Source organism: Strongylocentrotus purpuratus, unplaced genomic scaffold (assembly GCF_000002235.5).
Source record: "Strongylocentrotus purpuratus isolate Spur 01 unplaced genomic scaffold, Spur_5.0 spur5_scaffold_18, whole genome shotgun sequence".
NCBI classification, from domain to species: domain Eukaryota; kingdom Metazoa; phylum Echinodermata; class Echinoidea; order Camarodonta; family Strongylocentrotidae; genus Strongylocentrotus; species Strongylocentrotus purpuratus.
In genome coordinates, this window is record NW_022145603.1 from 7926168 (window position 1) to 7945631 (window position 19464).

The 19464-nt window shown below is 37.8% G+C and overlaps 1 protein-coding gene across 1 annotated transcript; it reads right to left on the minus strand.

Annotated features, from left to right (window-relative positions):
- Positions 1–4829: 4829 nt before the first annotated feature.
- LOC586258 (troponin T, cardiac muscle isoforms) lies at positions 4830–18364 on the minus strand. The gene is made up of 9 exons (XM_786046.5): positions 18245–18364; positions 14434–14484; positions 13241–13277; positions 11378–11476; positions 10373–10555; positions 8381–8593; positions 7839–7882; positions 6656–6713; positions 4830–5812 (listed from the first exon to the last, which is right to left on the minus strand). The coding sequence occupies exons 2-9, from the start codon at positions 14454–14456 to the stop codon at positions 5789–5791; spliced, it is 681 nt and encodes a 226-aa protein (XP_791139.2). The 5' UTR covers positions 14457–14484; positions 18245–18364; the 3' UTR covers positions 4830–5788.
- Between the last annotated feature and the right edge of the window lie 1100 nt (positions 18365–19464).

The window sequence follows — 19464 nt, forward strand, 5'->3', positions numbered from 1 at the left end:
TGCGCATGGGCAGATAAAAGGTCATTCGTACCCAAATTGTAAAACCATTGAGACGAATACTTGGATCGTGCTCATGAAAGTTATGTAATCAGTATTCATTTATGCACCAACAGTACATTTATCTGATACTCAGGTGGAAGTATTCTTCTGAAGAGGCAAACAAAAGGTATTCATGAAGCACCTCCATCACTTCGGCAGTGATTATTCTAAAATGCACAGGTGGGAAGTATCCATCGTGTCTAAGATCTGTGGATATTTTGGGGTCATGCGTTCCAAAGCTATTTACGAACTCGCTTATAATAACAAGGTCGTTTTCTGGGGACCGTGGTACTCTTTACTTTGTTTTTAAACCGGTTTCCCTGTATTGTATTCAAGTTTTCCTTTTATTTTATTTTTTTACATCACACAGTCTGAATTTTCACTTTTGTTTTTAATTTTGTAGGACTTAAATGGTTCATGTACATTCCTATTTATATTTTACAACTCAAAATAGGAGGTACTAATTCATTGATATACTCTGTAATAAATGCTGTGTAAATGATATTTAAGCATGCCGCATAGTTGTAAAGCATTACGGGGCGGAAAGTGCATACACATGTACAACAAGATGTTTGTTAAAATTATGTCAATTCTCTTTTAAATTATATTTAAAAAACATTTTGGGGTCAAGTTCTTCATGCATATAGATCTACTGTTGCTTACCTTTCGTATTCTTTTCAATAGAAGAGGCTTTAATGTCAAACTGTAGTTTTAGTAGAAATGACACAGCCCATGAGCTGAACTGTGTCTTATTCAACAACAAAAAATTTGAATCAAAGTTATTTATGTAACCAGGTTTAGATGTAGATGGACAGTACTTTCGCTGTTTTTTTTTTGTTACGTGTCAGTGTGATACATTGTCAGTTTGACACGTGGTAAAATTGTTACAAATATATCTATGCATATTCATGAATATGTAACTGTTGTGGAGGCGGAGTCAGATTTGGTGAGGGGGAAATATATCAAACCAGCCAAGCATGAAGTGCAGCACTGCATGAAATTTTTTTTTTTTGTTTAGCTTAGAATAACCTGAGTTTGCTATAAGGTATCATCAAGGTGCATGATCCTCGGGCCATAAGAATATGTGTATTCCAGATGCAACTAGCGGTATGTACCTATACACTTTAAGTGTACATGTAATAGGGCTAAATGGAAGCTGAATAGTATACATTACAAGTTCCAACAGCACATTGGCACTCGTAATTCATTTACACATAACAGAAAAATTGATTAATTAAAAAAAATTGAAAAAAACCCCAGCAAAACAAAATGTTGTGGAGTTTACTGCATCCTTTGCGAACAAACCTTAATCCCTGCTATTCATGTCATTGTAGGAATTAGTTTAGACTTGGTGAAACTTCATTGATATTGAGAGCAGAGAAACGACACTATTACTTCAAAGAGACATATTGGAGTTTCTAAGCTCATTTGTGTCATCTTGTAACTTGCCAAAAGTGGTGAAATATTTTGTGTGAGATACAATCCAAAATGTTATGTAGTAGTAATGAAATCCATTTTTGTATTTCTCTGAGTTTAAAAAATAACCTTTTTTACTGCTTTTTGGACATTTTGGTACTGCTGTTTTTCTTGTTTCTTTTCAATTTCTTGAAATTCACTAAGATAAGGCTTTTTCACTGCTACGAGGGACCATTTTTGGTGTCTCTATGTATTGGAACATCTCTTTTGTCAAATCATACCACAAATTGACAAGATACATTTCTGTTCATTTATATGTTTTCATTTATTTCAAATTGTGGTGATGTTTTTAGTACATGAATTATATCTGTGTATTCATTTGATATTTCATGCTCGTGTGATTTTAATGTTTCTTTTTATAAATGTGGGATGTACATGTGATATTACAGAAGTTTATTATGAGCAATATGATTTCCAATGTGATTATTGATAATCAGGGCCACTGGATTAAGGTGGTTTTTCGGGGGGGGGGGGGGTAACCTTTTTTCTGAAAGTTCTTTTTTTTCTGAAGGTTCATAATTACAAAAAGCACGTTTCTCATGTCAGGGGGCTTATAATTCCAAAAAAGAAAATAGGGTTTATAATTTTAAGCATTTCATGCATTATTCCAATGGTTCGTAATGCCGAAAAAAAATTTCTGAAAGTTCTTTTTTTTCTGAAGGTTCATAATTACAAAAAGCACGTTTCTCATGTCAGGGGGCTTATAATTCCAAAAAAGAAAATAGGGTTTATAATTTTAAGCATTTCATGCATTATTCCAATGGTTCGTAATGCCGAAAAATGAAACAGGCTTCTGTTTCACCTTTGAATTATGAACTGTCAGAATTATGTATCCTTTTTTTCTCTCCAGAATTATGAGTGCTAGCTATTCAATTTTCAGAACTATGAACCCAACTTCATTTTTGGAATTATGAACCCTACATGAACTTCATTTTCAGACATGTCATTTTGGGAATTACATGTACAGAGCTGCCGACCAATACGATTTGTTATTGTATTTCGTACGATTTTTAGAAGTAAATAGGACAGTACGATTTTTCCTCAATAAAAATACGATTTTCCAACAATAAAAACTGCCAATTCCCTCCTGTAAAGTATCCTTACAAGCATCTCACATCAGCAATTTGGCGATGTTCGTTGGTTCATCGAACACACCATTCAAAAATCATGCATATTCAACCAATGATCTTTAAAAAAAAAATTCTTCCTGTATGTGGCAACCTATGAATATTGGAAACCCCCCCCCCCCCTAAAAACAACCACACACAACAACAACAAAAACGCATGTTCGCGGAAAGAAAGTATTTATCAGTCAAAAATAGGATATTTATTTTGAATATGGGATTTGGGGGGGGGGGAAATAGGATTTTATTTTAGTTGGGGTTGGCAGCTCTGCATGTATGAACCCTAAGAAATATGAACATTATTAAACAACTAACATTCAGAAAAATTGCATGTACCATAACCATTCTCTTTTATTGGTGCAGTGTGGGAATCAGTTGAATTGAATTCTATTTATTTCATCTTGTATAAAACATGTATCTCAATTGATGGAATCCACTCCACATATTCTAGTTGTTGCTATGTCTGGCAAGCTTCTGGCAAGCTTTTGTGTTGTGAAGAGCAACTTTTGTTCAAGAAGTATGCATAAAGTTAGTAAACAGGGGGGTGTTTCATAAAGCTGTTCTTAAAGTTACACATGACTTTAGGAACGACTTGAATATAAAGTGCCAGAGAGGATGCCCAAAGTTTTTTCCTAATGTTTTAACAAAGTGTGACTATATTTCCAATAACCTCAATAAAATTATGGCAAAAAATATACTTTGCATCAAATTTTTTTGTTATGATAAGAATGTTCATCTACATCTGCACAGTTCAACTTTAGTTGATGCAGTTAAAAATGATTGAGCTTCCCATTTGGCTTTTCATATATAAGTCATTCGTAAAGTCATGCGTAACTTTACGAACAGCTTTATGAAACACCCCCCAGGGTTGAACTTACGTTGAACTGTGCAGATGAAGATTAAAATTCTTATAATAACAAACATTTTTAATGCAAAGTATATTTTTTGCCATAATTTAATTGAGGTTATTGGAAACATCAGGAAAAACTTTGGGCATCCTTTCTGGCACTTCATATATAAGTCGTTCGTAAAGTCATGCGTAACTTTACAAACAGATTTGTGAAACACCCCCTGGCCAGATTAGCCTTTTCCATACCCTTGTGGAGTCATATCAGGGTTCACTTTGTTTGGAGAGGAAACCACTCACAAAAGAGTTATTCAATCACCACTTTGAAGAGGGTTCAAATTCAGGTCAATTCAAAAGTACAAATGTAAATTGGTCATGGACCAAAATAATACAATTGGTATTTTGTCTGTTTATGTAAGCATTGAAAATGTCCAATAAACGTAATATTAACATTGAATATTTCATTATAATATGGAGTAAATTTCCAATCTTCTGCATGAAACAGTATTTAGATACACATGTGTAAGTACATACTTGTTTGTATTGTTGTGTATCAACCATGGTAAAGATGGAGTTAGGATATGGATGTAAAATAAATATTCAAAATGATTAAATATGATACTATTGAACAGTTTCTCGTACATGACTGCTTTATATCTTTACCGTGTTAAATCTGGACCAGTTCTCTCTTGTTACATTTACTGCAGGTGTATTGTTCACATCTCTCTCCCCTCCTCGCTCTCCCTCTCCTTTTCTTTCTCCTTCGCACTGAAAATCTTTTAAAAATCTTTGATCTCCATCTACCCCCTCTCTCTCCCTCCCTCTCTTATTCTGCCACCCTCCTCTCTCTCTCTCTCTCTCTCTCTCTCTCTCTCTCTCTCTCTCACACACACACACTCTCTCTCTCTCTCTCTCTCTCTCTCTCTCTCTCTCTCTCTCTTTCTCTTCTCCTCTATTTTACCCCTCCCCTCCACTTTTCTCTTTCTCTTTTCTGCCTGCCAGCCTACTCCTCACTCTCCTCTTTGAATTTCTCTGAATCTTGAAATATCTTACTTTCCATCTATCCCCTGTCTCCCTTTCTCTCTCTTTCTACCTCCCTCTCCTATCTCTCTCTCTCTCTCTCTCTCTCTCTCTCCCTCCCTTCTCTCTCCCTCTCCTCTCTCTTCTTCTCTCTCTCTCTTCTCCCTCTCTTCTCCCTCTCTTCTTCATCAACCTACTCTCTGAATATCTCCGAATCTAAATGTATCATAAGAAAGAATGTGCATGGTTGAGGGAGAGTGGGAGAAAGAGAGAAGGGGCAGAAAAGCAAAAAAGCAATGAAAGGGCAAATCAAAACAAGAAGCGGTGGATCACTTTTCGAAGTAAAATATTTTATTGAAATAACACTAGGCCCACAGATATCCCCAACCCACGGTGAAAGGTATTTCGATTATATCAAGCTCTAATTTAATATAGTCACTCGGAATTTAACAGTTTTTACCAAATATTACAACAATCCCAAAACTTACACCCACTCAATGTTAAATTTAATTATACACATCAGTCCCTGTTTAATGAAATGTAAAGGCCCAAAACGATTTAGGTTTAAACACTTTGACATCAGCTGGATCTTCTATCGAGTATTCAGCCAAGAAAAACTCTTATCGGTGTCAAGATGGTGTTAGAGGGCTACAGATCAACACCGGGTGCTTGACACCGAACATCAGCCGAAGCCTCGATTGAAGACCAAGCCACGAACAACCCGACACCCGTTACTCGGCGCACGGCTGGTGCTAAATCATAAACCTGTTGAACAAAAAAAGTTATACACCTACACTGTACACCTTGCCTTATTCATGTCCAGTGGAAAGTCATGAATTTGTTTGTAAAATATTTTTGATGACTTTTTGATGCTTAGATACTGATTCGGAACATATCATCAGTGAAAGAATGGGGTAAAGTACCAGTTGAGACCAGTTCAAACCAGTAGATATACCAGATGGAAATCCTTACTGCTTTCAGCTGGTATCAACTGGAATTTCTACCTGTGATTATAGGTAACAATTAAGGGCACAAAAGAAAGTCCTATCAAAACGAAAGCGCCGTTAGAAATATAAATAACAAAATTGAAAGATAATACAAAATGTGAAGCTTTTGTTTGTCCTATATGAGTTTCTGCTTAGATGACACCAATGCAATAGACTCAAGCTGAGTAATCAGACTTGCAATAAAACGTATTGATTTTGATGAATGGGTGTTTTTATAAGAAAAATTGAGAACTGTTTCATCCTGTCCTATGATATGCTTTGCAGAGCTTCATCCCTCAGTCAGCTTCTGCGTTAACTTCCTGCAAGAAAAAAGAGTGAATAAATGAATAAATGAATAAATTATTAACACTCTCCCCGCCCATATCTAGGAATGAATGAATAAATAAATAAATTATTAACACTCTCCCCGCCCATATCCAGGACTCACCCATCATTGACATTTTCAACAAGAATCTAAAAACTCACCTATTCCATAAACAATCCAAATAACTATTAAGTAAGTTTGAATTTGTATTACAATGATTACATTATGTCTTTTTTTTAATCGTTGCTATTATTAATATATTATTTTCAATTTTCCAAGGAATTTACATGTTATGTTAATTTCTTTAGTAATGTGAGTATTGTTTGATCTTCTTGGTAATTTAAGAAATGTTAATTCCATTAGTAATATTGATTTTTCTTGAAGTAATCTTGATTTGTGTAAAGCGCTTTGAAACTTTTATGTCACAAGCGCTTTATAATATTTTCGTATATTATTAAATACATTAAATTATTAATGAACAAATAAACGAATAAACAGATAATTCAATGAAAATTAAACAAATAAATCAATGAATAGTTTAATGATAAATACATAAGCAAAATACTAATTATGCCTGGCTTTTGAGCAGATGTGATTTCTAGGAAGTTTATTCTAATTTCTCTATATTTCACTAATCCATACACTGTATGGCCATTCAAGCTAATTTCTTTCGAAAATGAAATTTCATTATCAAAGCTAAGCTTCAATATATTTGTATTCTATATTTTTATAATCGGGGAAACGAAAAATAGTAGATCTGATTTTGTAATTAGCGTTAAAATGATTTCGAACTTTGCTTAGAACAACCTGTTCTCCGAAAAAGTTGTTTTTTTCTTACCCCGAAAGGGATGTTAATTTTTTGAATCTTTCCGTCTGCACTCTTTGATGCTTTCAATCTAAAGGGAAAAAACAAAGAATGTCATATCGAAATGAAAAAAAAATCTGTGGGGAAAAATCTCGAAAATCAACTTGTACTGCGTTCAAAGTGAATGGTTGAAACACCAAAGCACAAACCAACCTACAGTTAAGGAAATGTCAGTTGTGCTTGAGAGGGGGTAGGGGGAGACGGCTCAGTGGTATAAAGGAGTGGGCTCTTAAGGATCCAGGTTCGAAACCAAGTGGATTCGTTGGTGCCCTTGAAAACACATTAATAATCCTTTTCAAGTTTCAAGTTTCAAATTATTTGTTTCCACTTTTTCGAAAATAACTTAGTCGAACATAATATACATGGTAATAATTATAACTAACCATACAATATAGAAACATAATGGTAATAGTTATGACGAAAGACACAATCATAAGTAATATAAATACACTGAAAAAGAAGAGCAAAGTGGGGGATCTACTGAAAGGCAAAGATTGTCTTATGTAGGTCCCAGTTAATGGATTGTGTAAGTTAGGATATCTGAATAACATAAGGTATTTACAAAAGGATTATATGATTACACGAGGGTTATCTCTAAGTGACGTATTTTACTAAAAACATACAACGTTAACAAGTATGAAAAAGGGAAAAGTTCTTTTCTTTTCTCAGCATAACCAAATGTATATTAATTAAATAAAAGGATCAGTGCTTATTTTAGCACTACTTGTGAGGAAAGAAAGAGTAATTGCAAGGAAACCAATTAAGAAAATAGAAATGGTACGTTAAGCCTATGTGCCACACAAATTGTATAGCACTTTTCAAACAGGGCTGAAAGGTTTTTAAAACAAATTTGTTTTAAAACAAATGTTTGATATTTCCATCGTTCCACAAATGTTGAGGGTTAAATGTTTTGTTTTAATAGAAATAAAATGCTATTTCTTCTTCTAAGGGTAAGTAAAATGTCATGGTAAAATGGGTGTATTCGCAAATATTATAGTTTATAAGGTTTATGGAACTGCTGAGTAAGGCTTGACACCTCTCAAATGCGTCAATTCCGAACAGTCATTTATCACTGTTTTAACTGCTTGTATAATATTGTTATCAAAATGAATGATTTAGATTTGGAAAGGATGAATGTTTTGAAAATCAAACTTACTTTTCTTCCTGGATTGATTCGATTCTTGTTGTCAGCTCCTTGATCTGGAGAGTAGAAGAGAGAGAGAGAGAGAGAGAAAGAAAGAGAGATAGGGATATTATGTGATGTCTGGCAAACCTTGGGGAAGCTTTTGAATATTCTAGGAAAAAAGTTATCGAGAAATATGCATCGAATTAGCATATATACCTTGCACCATAGCGTATTGAGGGAGATAGTTGCGACACGCGCATCTACATGTATGCGAGATGGGTCATTGGTTATAATTGCTCCAAATAGTTTCCTCATACGTACATCTCTATGAGAGGGAACTATATGAAGCACAAACGCATTACCGATTCAGCCAATTGGAAGAGCCCATACCTGATTACATCTTTCAAAATTCATAACTTTCTCCCTTTTGGGCTGAAATCATTCAAGCTTTTACCAGCTGGAGTCTACTTTTTTAAATTTCTGCTTTCCCGTATATTACTTTGTTATCAAAGTTGGATTTCCCTTTTAGAAGAAAGTGAACAACTTTACCATGGGCCCAGTAATTAACTTACATCGTACTTCTGACGCTTCTCCTTCTCCTGAAGATCAAAGAGAGCTCCGAATGCTTTCATGATCCTGGTATGGATCTCAGTAGCTAGGGTCTTCATGCCCTCATCTGATGACATACTCTCTGGGTCAAGCACCGGGACACGCTTAGCTAGGGTTTCCTCTTTCTCCTTCCTCAGCTCGGCTGGTGTCATCTTAGCGAAGCGGACACGCTCATCCTACATGGGGTGAATATGAGATGAGATGGAGAGGGGATAAAAGAGAAGGGGAAAAGAGAAGGTGAAAAGGGATGGAGGGAGAGAATCGAGTCGGTGAAGGAAAAGATAGGAGGGGGAAAGGAGGTGGAGGAGGAGGAGAAGGAGGAGGAGAAGGAGGAGGAGGGGAGGAGGAGGAGGAGGGGAGGAGGAGGAGGAAGAGGGGGAGGAGGAGGAGGAGGAAAGGAGGAGGAGGATGGGAGGAGGAGGAGGAGGAGGAGGAGGGGAGAAGGAGGAGGAGGAGGGGAGGAGGAGAAGGAGGAGGAAGAGGAGGAGGATGGGAGAAGGAGGAGGAGGAGGGGAGGAGGAGGAGGAGGAGGAAGAGGAGGAGGATGGGAGAAGGAGGAGGAGGAGGGGAGGAGGAGGAGGAGGAGGAAGAGGAGGAGGATGGGAGAAGGAGGAGGAGGAGGAGGGGAGGAGGAGAAGGAGGAGGAAGAGGAGGAGGATGGGAGAAGGAGGAGGAGGAGGGGAGGAGGAGGAGGAGGAGGAAGAGGAGGAGGATGGGAGAAGGAGGAGGAGGAGGGGAGGAGGAGAAGGAGGAGGAAGAGGAGGAGGATGGGAGGAGGAGGAGGAGGAGGAGGAGGAGGAGGAGGAAGAGGAGGAGGATGGGAGGAGGAGGAAGAGGAGGGGAGGAGGAGGGGGAGGAGGAGGAGAAGAGGAGGAGGAGAAGAGGAGGAGGAGAAGAGGAGGAGGAGAAGACGAGGAGGAGGAGGGGAGGAGGAGGAGGAGGAGGAGGAGTAGGGGAAGGAGGAGGAGGAAAGGAGAAGGAGGAGGAAGAGGACTCGGGAGGAGGAATGGCAGGGAGCTAAGTAGACGGGGAGCAGGAGAAACGGGAGGAGAGGAGGAAGAAAATGTGACGAGGGAAGGATGAATAGGAAGAGGAACAGGGGGAATGGGCATTAAGGGAAGGATGGAGGGAGAAGGGCGGTAAGAGTAAATTTGGAGGAGATGGAAGAAAAAGGTCGTTGAGATGGGAGGGATAAGAAGAGTAGGATAAAGGGAGAAGGAGGACGAGGGATTAAATTCAATTATCGATGTCTCATGTATTGTCCTTATCATCCATTACAGCAATAATTATAACGAAGCAAGTGATATTCTTAAAAATGCACCAAAACCATGACTAAAAAAAGAATAAAGGAAAATACAAGAACGAAAATAGAAAATGAGGCTCGTGTTAATGTTGTTTAAAACTTGTAAATAATTTGATTGTGATTAGTCAATGCTACCAAAGTTTTGTTGGATTGATTCTGATTGGTCAATGTTACCAAAGTTTTGTTTGATTGATTCCGATTGGTCAACACTATCAATTGTAGCACAACTTATGTTAAATTGACTCTGATTGGACAAATTCTAGCAAATTAGTGTATTATTGATTCTGTTAGGACAATGCTAATTGCTAGCAAAGTTGTATTAGATTGTTTCTGCTCGGTCACTATGTTAAATTGATTCTGATTGGTCAATGATGGCAAACTTTGTTAGATTGATTCTTATCGGTCAATTAAATTTTCCGTTTGATTGATCATTGAAATCTAGTTGTCAAAAATCCTACTAGTGAAATTGTGTTTCAACGTATATGATTGGTCAATCATAATGCTATGTGAGATTTGATGACGATTGTTTAAAGCCCCTATCATGGATTTGCAAGCACTTAAAACTTATCGCAAAATGTATATGGAGGTGCAATATAAGTTTATAAAAGTATATGCTAAAATATCACATCACATTTGCAGACGATTTGTGTACCTGAATGATTGGTTGGAATTTGTTTGGGTTTTGCATGGCGCGCTTTCGCTCCTCTCTCTCCTTCTTCTTCTTCTCCTGTGCTTCCTTGATACGACGGTTCTCCTCCTCGTGTCGTAGGCGGCGCGCTTCTTCATTCTTCTTTATCCTATCCAGCCACATTGCTTGCTCGGCACGACGGCTAGCCTGCCAGAAAAAAGAGAGCAGAGAAAAGAATAGAGAAGCAATTTCGCAATTTTTATTTCAGAACTATATACACTCTTTAAAATGTTGTGAACACCTCATAACACTTCCAATCTAGATCATTACTTCCTTCCCGTTTTTCTTTCCATTTCATCCGAGTTTCGATTATAAACACTAATATTGTTGATATCATTATTATCGATATCACTCATAATCATTATCACAATCATCATCATCATCACCACCAACATTACCATCACCATATTTTTCTTTCTTTTATACCCCTTCCTCTTCTTTCCCCTTTTTTATGTGCAATAAACCTTATGTATTTCACTTCACATTGGGCATATTTCTTCTTATTATTATTTATAATTCACTTATCATAATTATATATAATAATAATAATATTCCGTGTTTATATAGCGCTCAATACATCGATCCGACGATATGCCTAAGCGCTTTGCAGATATATTATTACCCCGGTCATCGGATTCAGGCTTACTCGCACACAATGTATGCACTTTTTCCACTCCCTGGGGAGCATTCCAGCCAGTCGCCATTTTACAAGCGCACACTTGCTCGTCCAACCACATGGATATAATGAATATTATATAAATATATACTTAATATATATACTTAATTATATACCTAATTGATATTTTTTTAAGGGGGGGGGGGCTTCATCCCCAAGCCTTGCTCTCCCCCTCTCTCTCCCACCTCTCTCTCTCTCTCTCTCTCTCTCTCTCTCTCTCTCTCATGCGTATATACCAGACTACAAACAGACTTATATTATCGGCCATTGCTTCCTATCCGAGGGGCACTTACCTGTTTTTCCCGGATAACATTGATCTCCTCATCATACTGATCTATCACCTTCTTCAGGTCACTCCGAGCCTCTTCAACCTCGGCTTCAAACTCCTTTTTCTGTTTCAAAGATAAACAAAAAACACACAGCGGTATAAGATTCTTGACTCTCATACAAGAGGTCCTTAGTTCGAGTCTTGCTCAGCGCTCTCATACAAGAGGTCCTTAGTTCGATTCTTGCTCAGCGCTCTCATACAAGAGGTCCTTAGTTCGATTCTTGCTCAGCGCTCTCATACAATAGGTCCTCAGTTCGATTCTTGCTCAACTCTCTCATACAAGAGGTCATTAGTTCGAGTCTTGCTCAGTCCTCTCATCCTTGAATAAGGTGTTTTACCCACAGAGTTTTGTTACTCCCATACGAAAGGTTGCTGGTTCGATTCTTGCTCAGCGCTTTCATCCTTGGACAAGGTGTTTTCCCACAGTTGTTATCACTCCCGGCCCATTTTCATTGGAAGAATATCTGGCAAAGCAGCCCTGTATACCATCCCATGGATTGTGGTTATCGAGTTGGCGGGGTCAAAGCACCCTTTTTCGAGTCGCCCCCCCCCCCCCCTCCTCTCCCCATTTATTCCCTATACCCCATCTATCATTCTATTTCTCTCTGTGAATCTCGATTCACAGAGTTAATAAACATGATGGGATGCATGTAAATATATACGAACAACATAACTACAAACGACTTCTAGCTTTCATCCCTCTATCAGCATGCACTACTAAAAGGCCCAAAGGAGAACATAGAGTGGAGTCGACCTCTCTGAATACATGCAGGGAATGTTGACCTTCTTTGACCGTGAACTTCCAAATTATTAGCAACATCAGCAAATGAAACAATATTACAGTGGTGTTTTTGATAATTACGCCATAGATGGGCATTCAAAAACATTTTCTTTATCATGGACCTACTAAGGAGCCAGAGAAGACAGTTGAAAAACAGGTAAATTCATTTTTTTTTTAAAGCGAGCTAACAAATCGGCATAGGGTTTTGGAGGGATTGAGGGGGGGGGGGGGGCTGGGGCGCAGTCCCCTTATTGTCTGACAATATGAAATGTGACCCTGTATATCTAAGGTATCATCATGCACACATTTTACACGCGCATGCACACACAAGAGGAATAAGTAAAGATCTTTGCAACCAGAAGGCATACTCTCTAAAAAAAATCGAGTGATCGCGAACGTCACTCCTCTGGAGATAAGAGTGAAAATGTAATGAAAATAGAGTGAACATTCACTCTTTTCTTCTTAGAGAGCACTCTAAAATCAATCGATTTTCACTCCTAAACAAGTGATCACGGACGTCACTCCCAAGAAAGTGAAAATAGAGTGAAAATTCACTCTTTTTTTTAAGAGAGTACATTAGCAAACATGCAACATGTGCAACGATTATTAAAACAAGTTGCCCGAAAAAAATAACAAACAGGGTCCTATGCAGTAACAATGAGAATAATGTATCATAGGAAATGATCAAGGAAAATGTCATTTTGGTGTGCAGAAATGTACATGCAGATAATGTCAAAAACATCGAAATAATATTCATCTTATCGTTCACACCATTGAGAAATGTCCTCATTTTGCAGACGTGTATGATTTCATTATAATTACAGAGAGGGTTATACATCGTTAGTGCAGCATTCATATAGTTTTGTTAGAAATTTAACTTACACACTTATATAATCTAAATTTTGTAATTAGTAAGGTGGTCGGCCATTTTAAGCAATGCAACCTTCTACATCTAAACTATACAGCGGACATCAAGTACTTTAAAACAGGACTTCACTAGACACTACTCGTACATTGTTAGCGGTTATTGTTCTATAAAATTCAAACCTTCTCTTCCGCTTGTTGTCTGTCCTCATCAGTCATTCTGTTTCATTCAAAATAAAAGGCAAATAAATGAACAAACAAAATGAATGGACATACAAACTGATCAAAGACCAAGGCAATGCACAAATTTTACTCTTAGCCATACATCATCATATTTATTTTTTATTCTTAATTTTTTTGGCGGGGGGAGGAGCTGAATTATTCCTGGGGAGTGTTTCACAAAGATTAAGATTGACTTTGAGTTGGACTTAACTATGGCAGGCCATTCTTGCTCTCACCATTGGTCTTTCAATTATGATCTTTAGATAATATTTTTCCTTTAATAATGAACTATCAAAAAATGTAAATTATGTAGATTTGTGACCATGATTTGTACGTTCCTTGAGAGACAAATGCAAATAAATGGTGAGAGCAAACAGTGGCATGAACAGCCTGCCATAGTAAGTCCAACTTAAAGTAGATCTTAGTCTTTGTAAAACACACCTCTGACACACAATTCATTTTCAGTTAGCTATTTTAATATTTTACATGTAGATTCCCATCCTTTAATTCAATGAAGTCACTAGCTTACTGAAACGCAAACAATAAATAATCAAACAAATAAACAAACACACACAAGAACAGTCAATAAACAAGCAAGAAAGTTGGAGATTTGCAACAAGAATGACTTAAGAGAAACAGTGTTCTTCATCAAATACCTTTGGGGTGAGGGGGGTGGGAGTTGACTTTTTTTGCCAACACAGTACATTTCATTTAGCAAAATTCTTTAAAATTTATGGGAAAATATGACCACTTTCACGGTATAGAAAACAAACAGAACGAAGGATGAAGTTGATGAAGAAATAGAAGAAAATGTAGAAGAAGAAGAAGAAAAATAAGAGACGCAATGATAAAAAAAAAATATAGAAAAAAGGAAAAGACACAAGAACGACATACTTAGGTACATGAAGAAGAAAAAAAAATTGTGAACAATTTATTTAAAACAAAAAGAATCATGTACGATTTCGATGCATAAGCCTAAGAAAAGGAACAACGATGACAAAGAAATAATAATAAGAAAAGTAAATGGCTAAGATAACCAAAAAGGGGTAGGAAGCAAAATAGAATAAAGAAAATTCATGTAAGAGGTGTTTAGGTATAGAATAAAAGACGGTCTCATTCTAAAAACAACATTATCATTTCTGAATAAAACTTACGTTTCTGGATCCGTTTCAGCCATGGTTGGAATGTCACTTGTCAAGATAAGTCTGTGAAAGAGACAGAGAGATAGAGAGACAGACAGACAGACAGACAGATAGAGAGAGAGAGGGAGAAAGAGAGAGAGAGAGAGAGGGAGAGAGAGAGAGAGAGAGAAGGGTGGGGGAGAAAGAGGAGGGGAGGGGGTATAATATAAAGGTATATATATAGAACAAAAAGAGAAAGAATAATTAATTGAATTTTGTTGTTGTTATTTGCGGATTGTTTGGTTTTTTGTTCAAATTTTTAACACACAAGAAATATTAAGACAACGAGATGGAGAGAGAGTATGTGTGTGAGAGATAGAGAGAGAAAGAGAGAGAGAGAGAGAGAGAGAGAGAGAGGGGGGAGAAGAGGATACAAGATAAAGGTATAGAAAAAAGAGAAAGAAGAACTAATTGAATATTTTGTCGTTATTGTTTACGGATTGTTTGGTGCTTTTTTTAAATTGTAACATACAAGACAACGAGATAGAGAGAGCTGAGAGGGAGAGAGAGAGAGGGGGGAATATTTATACAGTCGAATCAGAAAAAAGGGAAATAGTCGTGATTATTCTTTTTTAAATTGCAACCACAATAAACACATACCAACATTATGATAAACAATAAACATTTAGAAGCAAGACTTAATTAGCCATCCAAAACAACCGAAGAGGCAGAATCGAATAACTTTTACGATTTGCCGTGAACTTGTACCTCAACACATAGTCATGTAGCTATGCCTATATAAGGCGGTCATATGACACCGCAGGTATAATGCTTGACACGGCTGTAGTATTATACTAGCCTGCTTATCAGGCTCTGTCGTGTTTTCATTTCCATGATTCAAACTCAAGAACATGGGCAATATCAAGGAGATCACTTTAGTCTGTCTGGAAAATAGACTTAACCATCATAGAAATGATGTATATAAATATGATTATTCACAAGCGAATGTTTAGCATCCAACATAATTATCAACATCTCGGATAGGCATACATACCTCTAAATATACCTTTGGGTAATTCTTTATCGATATGATGTGGCACGCCCCCCCCCCCCCCATCTGATATTTTAACTTAACATGGATTTGCATGGTCTAAAACAAAATCTATACAAAAAAAATATTTTAAAAATCAAAATTAAAATTAAAGGTTTTCGGAAACTGGAATATTATACGGTGGTGCGAAAACATGCCGTCTCTAGGCATAATTACTCCTTCTACTTGCCTACTACTACTACTACTACTACTACTATACTACTTCTACTACTACTACTACCACTACTACTAATACTACTATACTACTACTACTCAACTACTACTATATACTACTAGTACCAGTGCCGGATCGTATATGTGGGGGGACGACGGGGAAAAGGAGAAGAGAAAGAGGACATAGAAGGTAACATAAATAAAAACTAGAGGAAGAGGAGAGAGAGAGAGAGAGAGAGAGAGATAGCCACCCTGAATAACGGGTCCGGAAACCCAACCCCAACGCAAGCTATGTCTCATGATTGCATTAATGGCGGATCGGGAGGGGGGGGGGGGCAATCGGCCGCGGCCCTCCCCTTTAGTTTCTGGCCGCAAAAAAGGGGAGACAAGAAAGAAAAAGGAAGGTAAAAGAGAAGCAGATGGAGAGAAAGAGAGAGAGAGAGAGAGAGAGAGAGAGAGACAGACAGAGAGACAGACAGACAGACAGAGAGAGAGACACAGAGAGAGAGAGAGAGAGAGGGGGGGGGGGGGGACTTCGGACGGAAGTATAGAACAGTATCAAAATAATCCAGTCCTATATGCAATCATCTTCAAGAGAGAAAGAGAGATTATTTCTAACGACATGAAATAGGGGCTATGTGAATTCAAGGAGAAAATTACAATGTCAATCGCACCTGACGGCCATCTTGAAGGGTTTTCATTGTTAAAAACTAAAGAAGGTCCTGCAACCATACAGAGGCCCAAAGGCTGGCCCCTGGACCCCATCCGTAAAGACAGAAGACTGGTTCCCAAGAAAACCCTTTGTTTTTTATTCTAGGGGCAGTGCATAGATTGGAGTTTTTATCGATCACCTCCTCACCATCATGGAAAAATAGCTTGGCAAACAACATCTTGCAAGAAGGAACTAAATGGAGAAGAAATAGGAGCAGTCCAACTAGGACATGTACTGAACATCAAACAGTGAAGCATCCAACTAGAACAGCACTGTTAAAGAAGGGAAGTTATGGAGAAGCTGTGTCTCAAGGTCCATTTCATTGTCGCCCCAAACAACCTCCAAGGAGTCCACATAGATTGTAGATCTTGCAGGTTCTGAATTGCTAAAACTCAAGAGTGTCCGGGGGCTCATATGAGATCAAATATGACTTGTATGCGAATCTCAATTGACAATTTTGTCAGTGGATTGTGACGTAGTCACGAACAACTCTCCCATTTATCATGTTTATCATTAGTTTCTGTTTTTGTCCTTCCTAACTGCCTTCTCTTTTGCGGCACTACTCAAAAATGTATTCTGGAGTATGGATAGGATATTATTATAGGTACTTTAGTTTAAAAGGAAAAGACCATCGCAAGTCGTTTATTTTAAAATTGTAATATTTGTAGCTAATGGAAGGAAAGTTGTCAGGCAATACGTCACAATGACATTTCAGATACGGTCAATCTGAATTAGTGCCCGTACGTATAGTGAAAGCACCGTTGAAATATTTTCTTGTATAAGATTTCATTAAAACTTTTACCCCTCTACACTTATGATTTTCCTGCTTTCTTGAATAGTTGTTTATGAAGGTTGGACAAAGGTAATACAAAGTTTTGGGATATTTTGAAAATGAGGTGGATAGTGATTTTTTTTTACAATTTTCATATATTTGGATGCCCCTGCGGATGTATTATAAGCAGTAGAAAATTTAGCCCCTGAAACAATTCTGCTGTCGAGAAAATTTGAATATAAAAATTTACCGGTGCTCCCGGTAAATTTGGATAAATTTCAAATAGCGCCTACGGCCGTACAATGGTTGCTGCGACCATGAAAATCTCAGAATATGTAGTTGTGATAAATAATTTCCAAACGGAAATAGCTAATCGGTCGATTTTAGTCAAGAAACATTGTTTTATAGCTTAATTAATATCTTGACCTTGAGAGGGAGCTATACAACATAAAGAGTTTATTATTTACAATATTATAACTTTAGACTCGATTTCAACCGCGACAATGATCACTGAATATTATAGGATCGCATATGCTTCCAATATGTTCGTTTGAACCAAATTCATGACCCCATACCAAAACTTTATATTACCTTTAACTCATAATATAGAGGTATTAATGTCCTTCTGGCGTTCAACAGACTATTAGACTATTTTCAATTATATAAATATCATATCATCTAAAATACACCGGTTTTACCGTTTACCAAAACTCAAGAGATTATAGCATTTAATGATAACTTCCCCAGAGCAAGAATTTTATAATGACCCACATAGGGCCTACTTTAGATCATACATTCATTTTTAGGAATATTTCTGTAATGCATCATGATAATTTTTAATCCATGTAAATTTTATTCGAATATAAAATTAATATAAACTTTAAGATTTGAAATAGTTTCTCTTTCAACAAGACAGCACTATCCAGGCTACACGCACTGGATGGCCCGTGGCGTGGCATGCATCCAATAGTACAAGCCGAAGTGAATAGACGTATCGAAACTCATTTTTCCATTTCTCTCTTTAACCATGGATATACTAGCTGTGATTTATAATAATTCACAAATTAGAGATGTACAAGCAAGAAAATGTACTTACCAAAAAATGGTTGAAATATCGACGAAGTATTATTCTCCAAAACAGCGACTTGGTGAAGTTGAGCTCGCTTAGAATGAGATGCTATCCGATCCCTTGTCTCTTCACGAACTGATGGGAGAGATTTGGCAGTAATGTATTCACGAATACCATGAATTCCTTGAATTCCAAAACGAAGACAAGCAAAGCATAACATTATCTCGTTAGTTGCGAGCGCAGTAAGCCTACCAACCAGCATCTCTCGTGCGCCTGCTCTCTCATCGTCTCCCCTATCTCCTCTTCTCTCTCCGTCTTCTCCCCGTCTCCATCTCTGTGCTTTCCTCTCTCTCTGTCTCTCTGTCTCTCTGTATGTCTATCTGTCTGTCTGTCTATCTTTCTCGCCCCCTCCATTCTCTCTCACACTCTCAGTCTTCCCTCCTATCTCTCTCTCTCTCTCTCTCTCTCTTTCTCTCCCCCTCCATTTTCTTTCACATTCTCTCTTTCTCTCTCCCCCCTAGCTCTCTCTCTCCCCCTCTCTCTATCCCTTCCATTCTCTCTCCTCTGCTCTCTTTGTCTTCTCTCCTCTCTCTCTCTCTCTCTCTTCTCCTGCATTTTCTTTCACACTTTCTCTCTCTCTCTCTCTCTCTCCCTCCATTCTCTCTCATAGTATTTCTTTCTCCCTCTTTTCTTTTTTTAACTGGATCTGTGTACATCTCCCTCTCCCTGTCCCTCTTTCGCTTTTCCCTATCCCTTTTCTTACTTTCACTGTCCCCCCCCCCCCCCCCCCTCTCTCTCTCTCTCTCTCTCTCTCTCTCTCTCTCTCACTCACTGTTGCGGTATTCTACACAAGGATACAGGAGTGTTTTTTTGTGGGATACGGTTCTTATTTTTCTTTTAAAAAGAGCAAATAATCACCTCCCTGCATGTTTTAATATGATTAGATTAAACGTTTACATTTTAGTCCTCCTCCTCCTCCTCCTCCTCCTCCTGTTCCACTACAATGATGATTATCTCTCTGTCTGTCTGTCTGTAGCCCATGTCTGTATGTCTGTCTCTCTGCCTGTCTCTCTCTTTCTCTCCCCTCCATTTTCTTTCACACCCTCTCTCTGTCTTCTCTCCCCTCTCTCTACCCTCTCTTTCTCTCTCACACTCTCTGCTCTATCTTTTCTCTTTCTCTCCCCTCCATTTTCTTTCACACTCTCTCTGTCTTCTCCCCACCCCCTCTCTCTCTCTCTCTCTCTCTC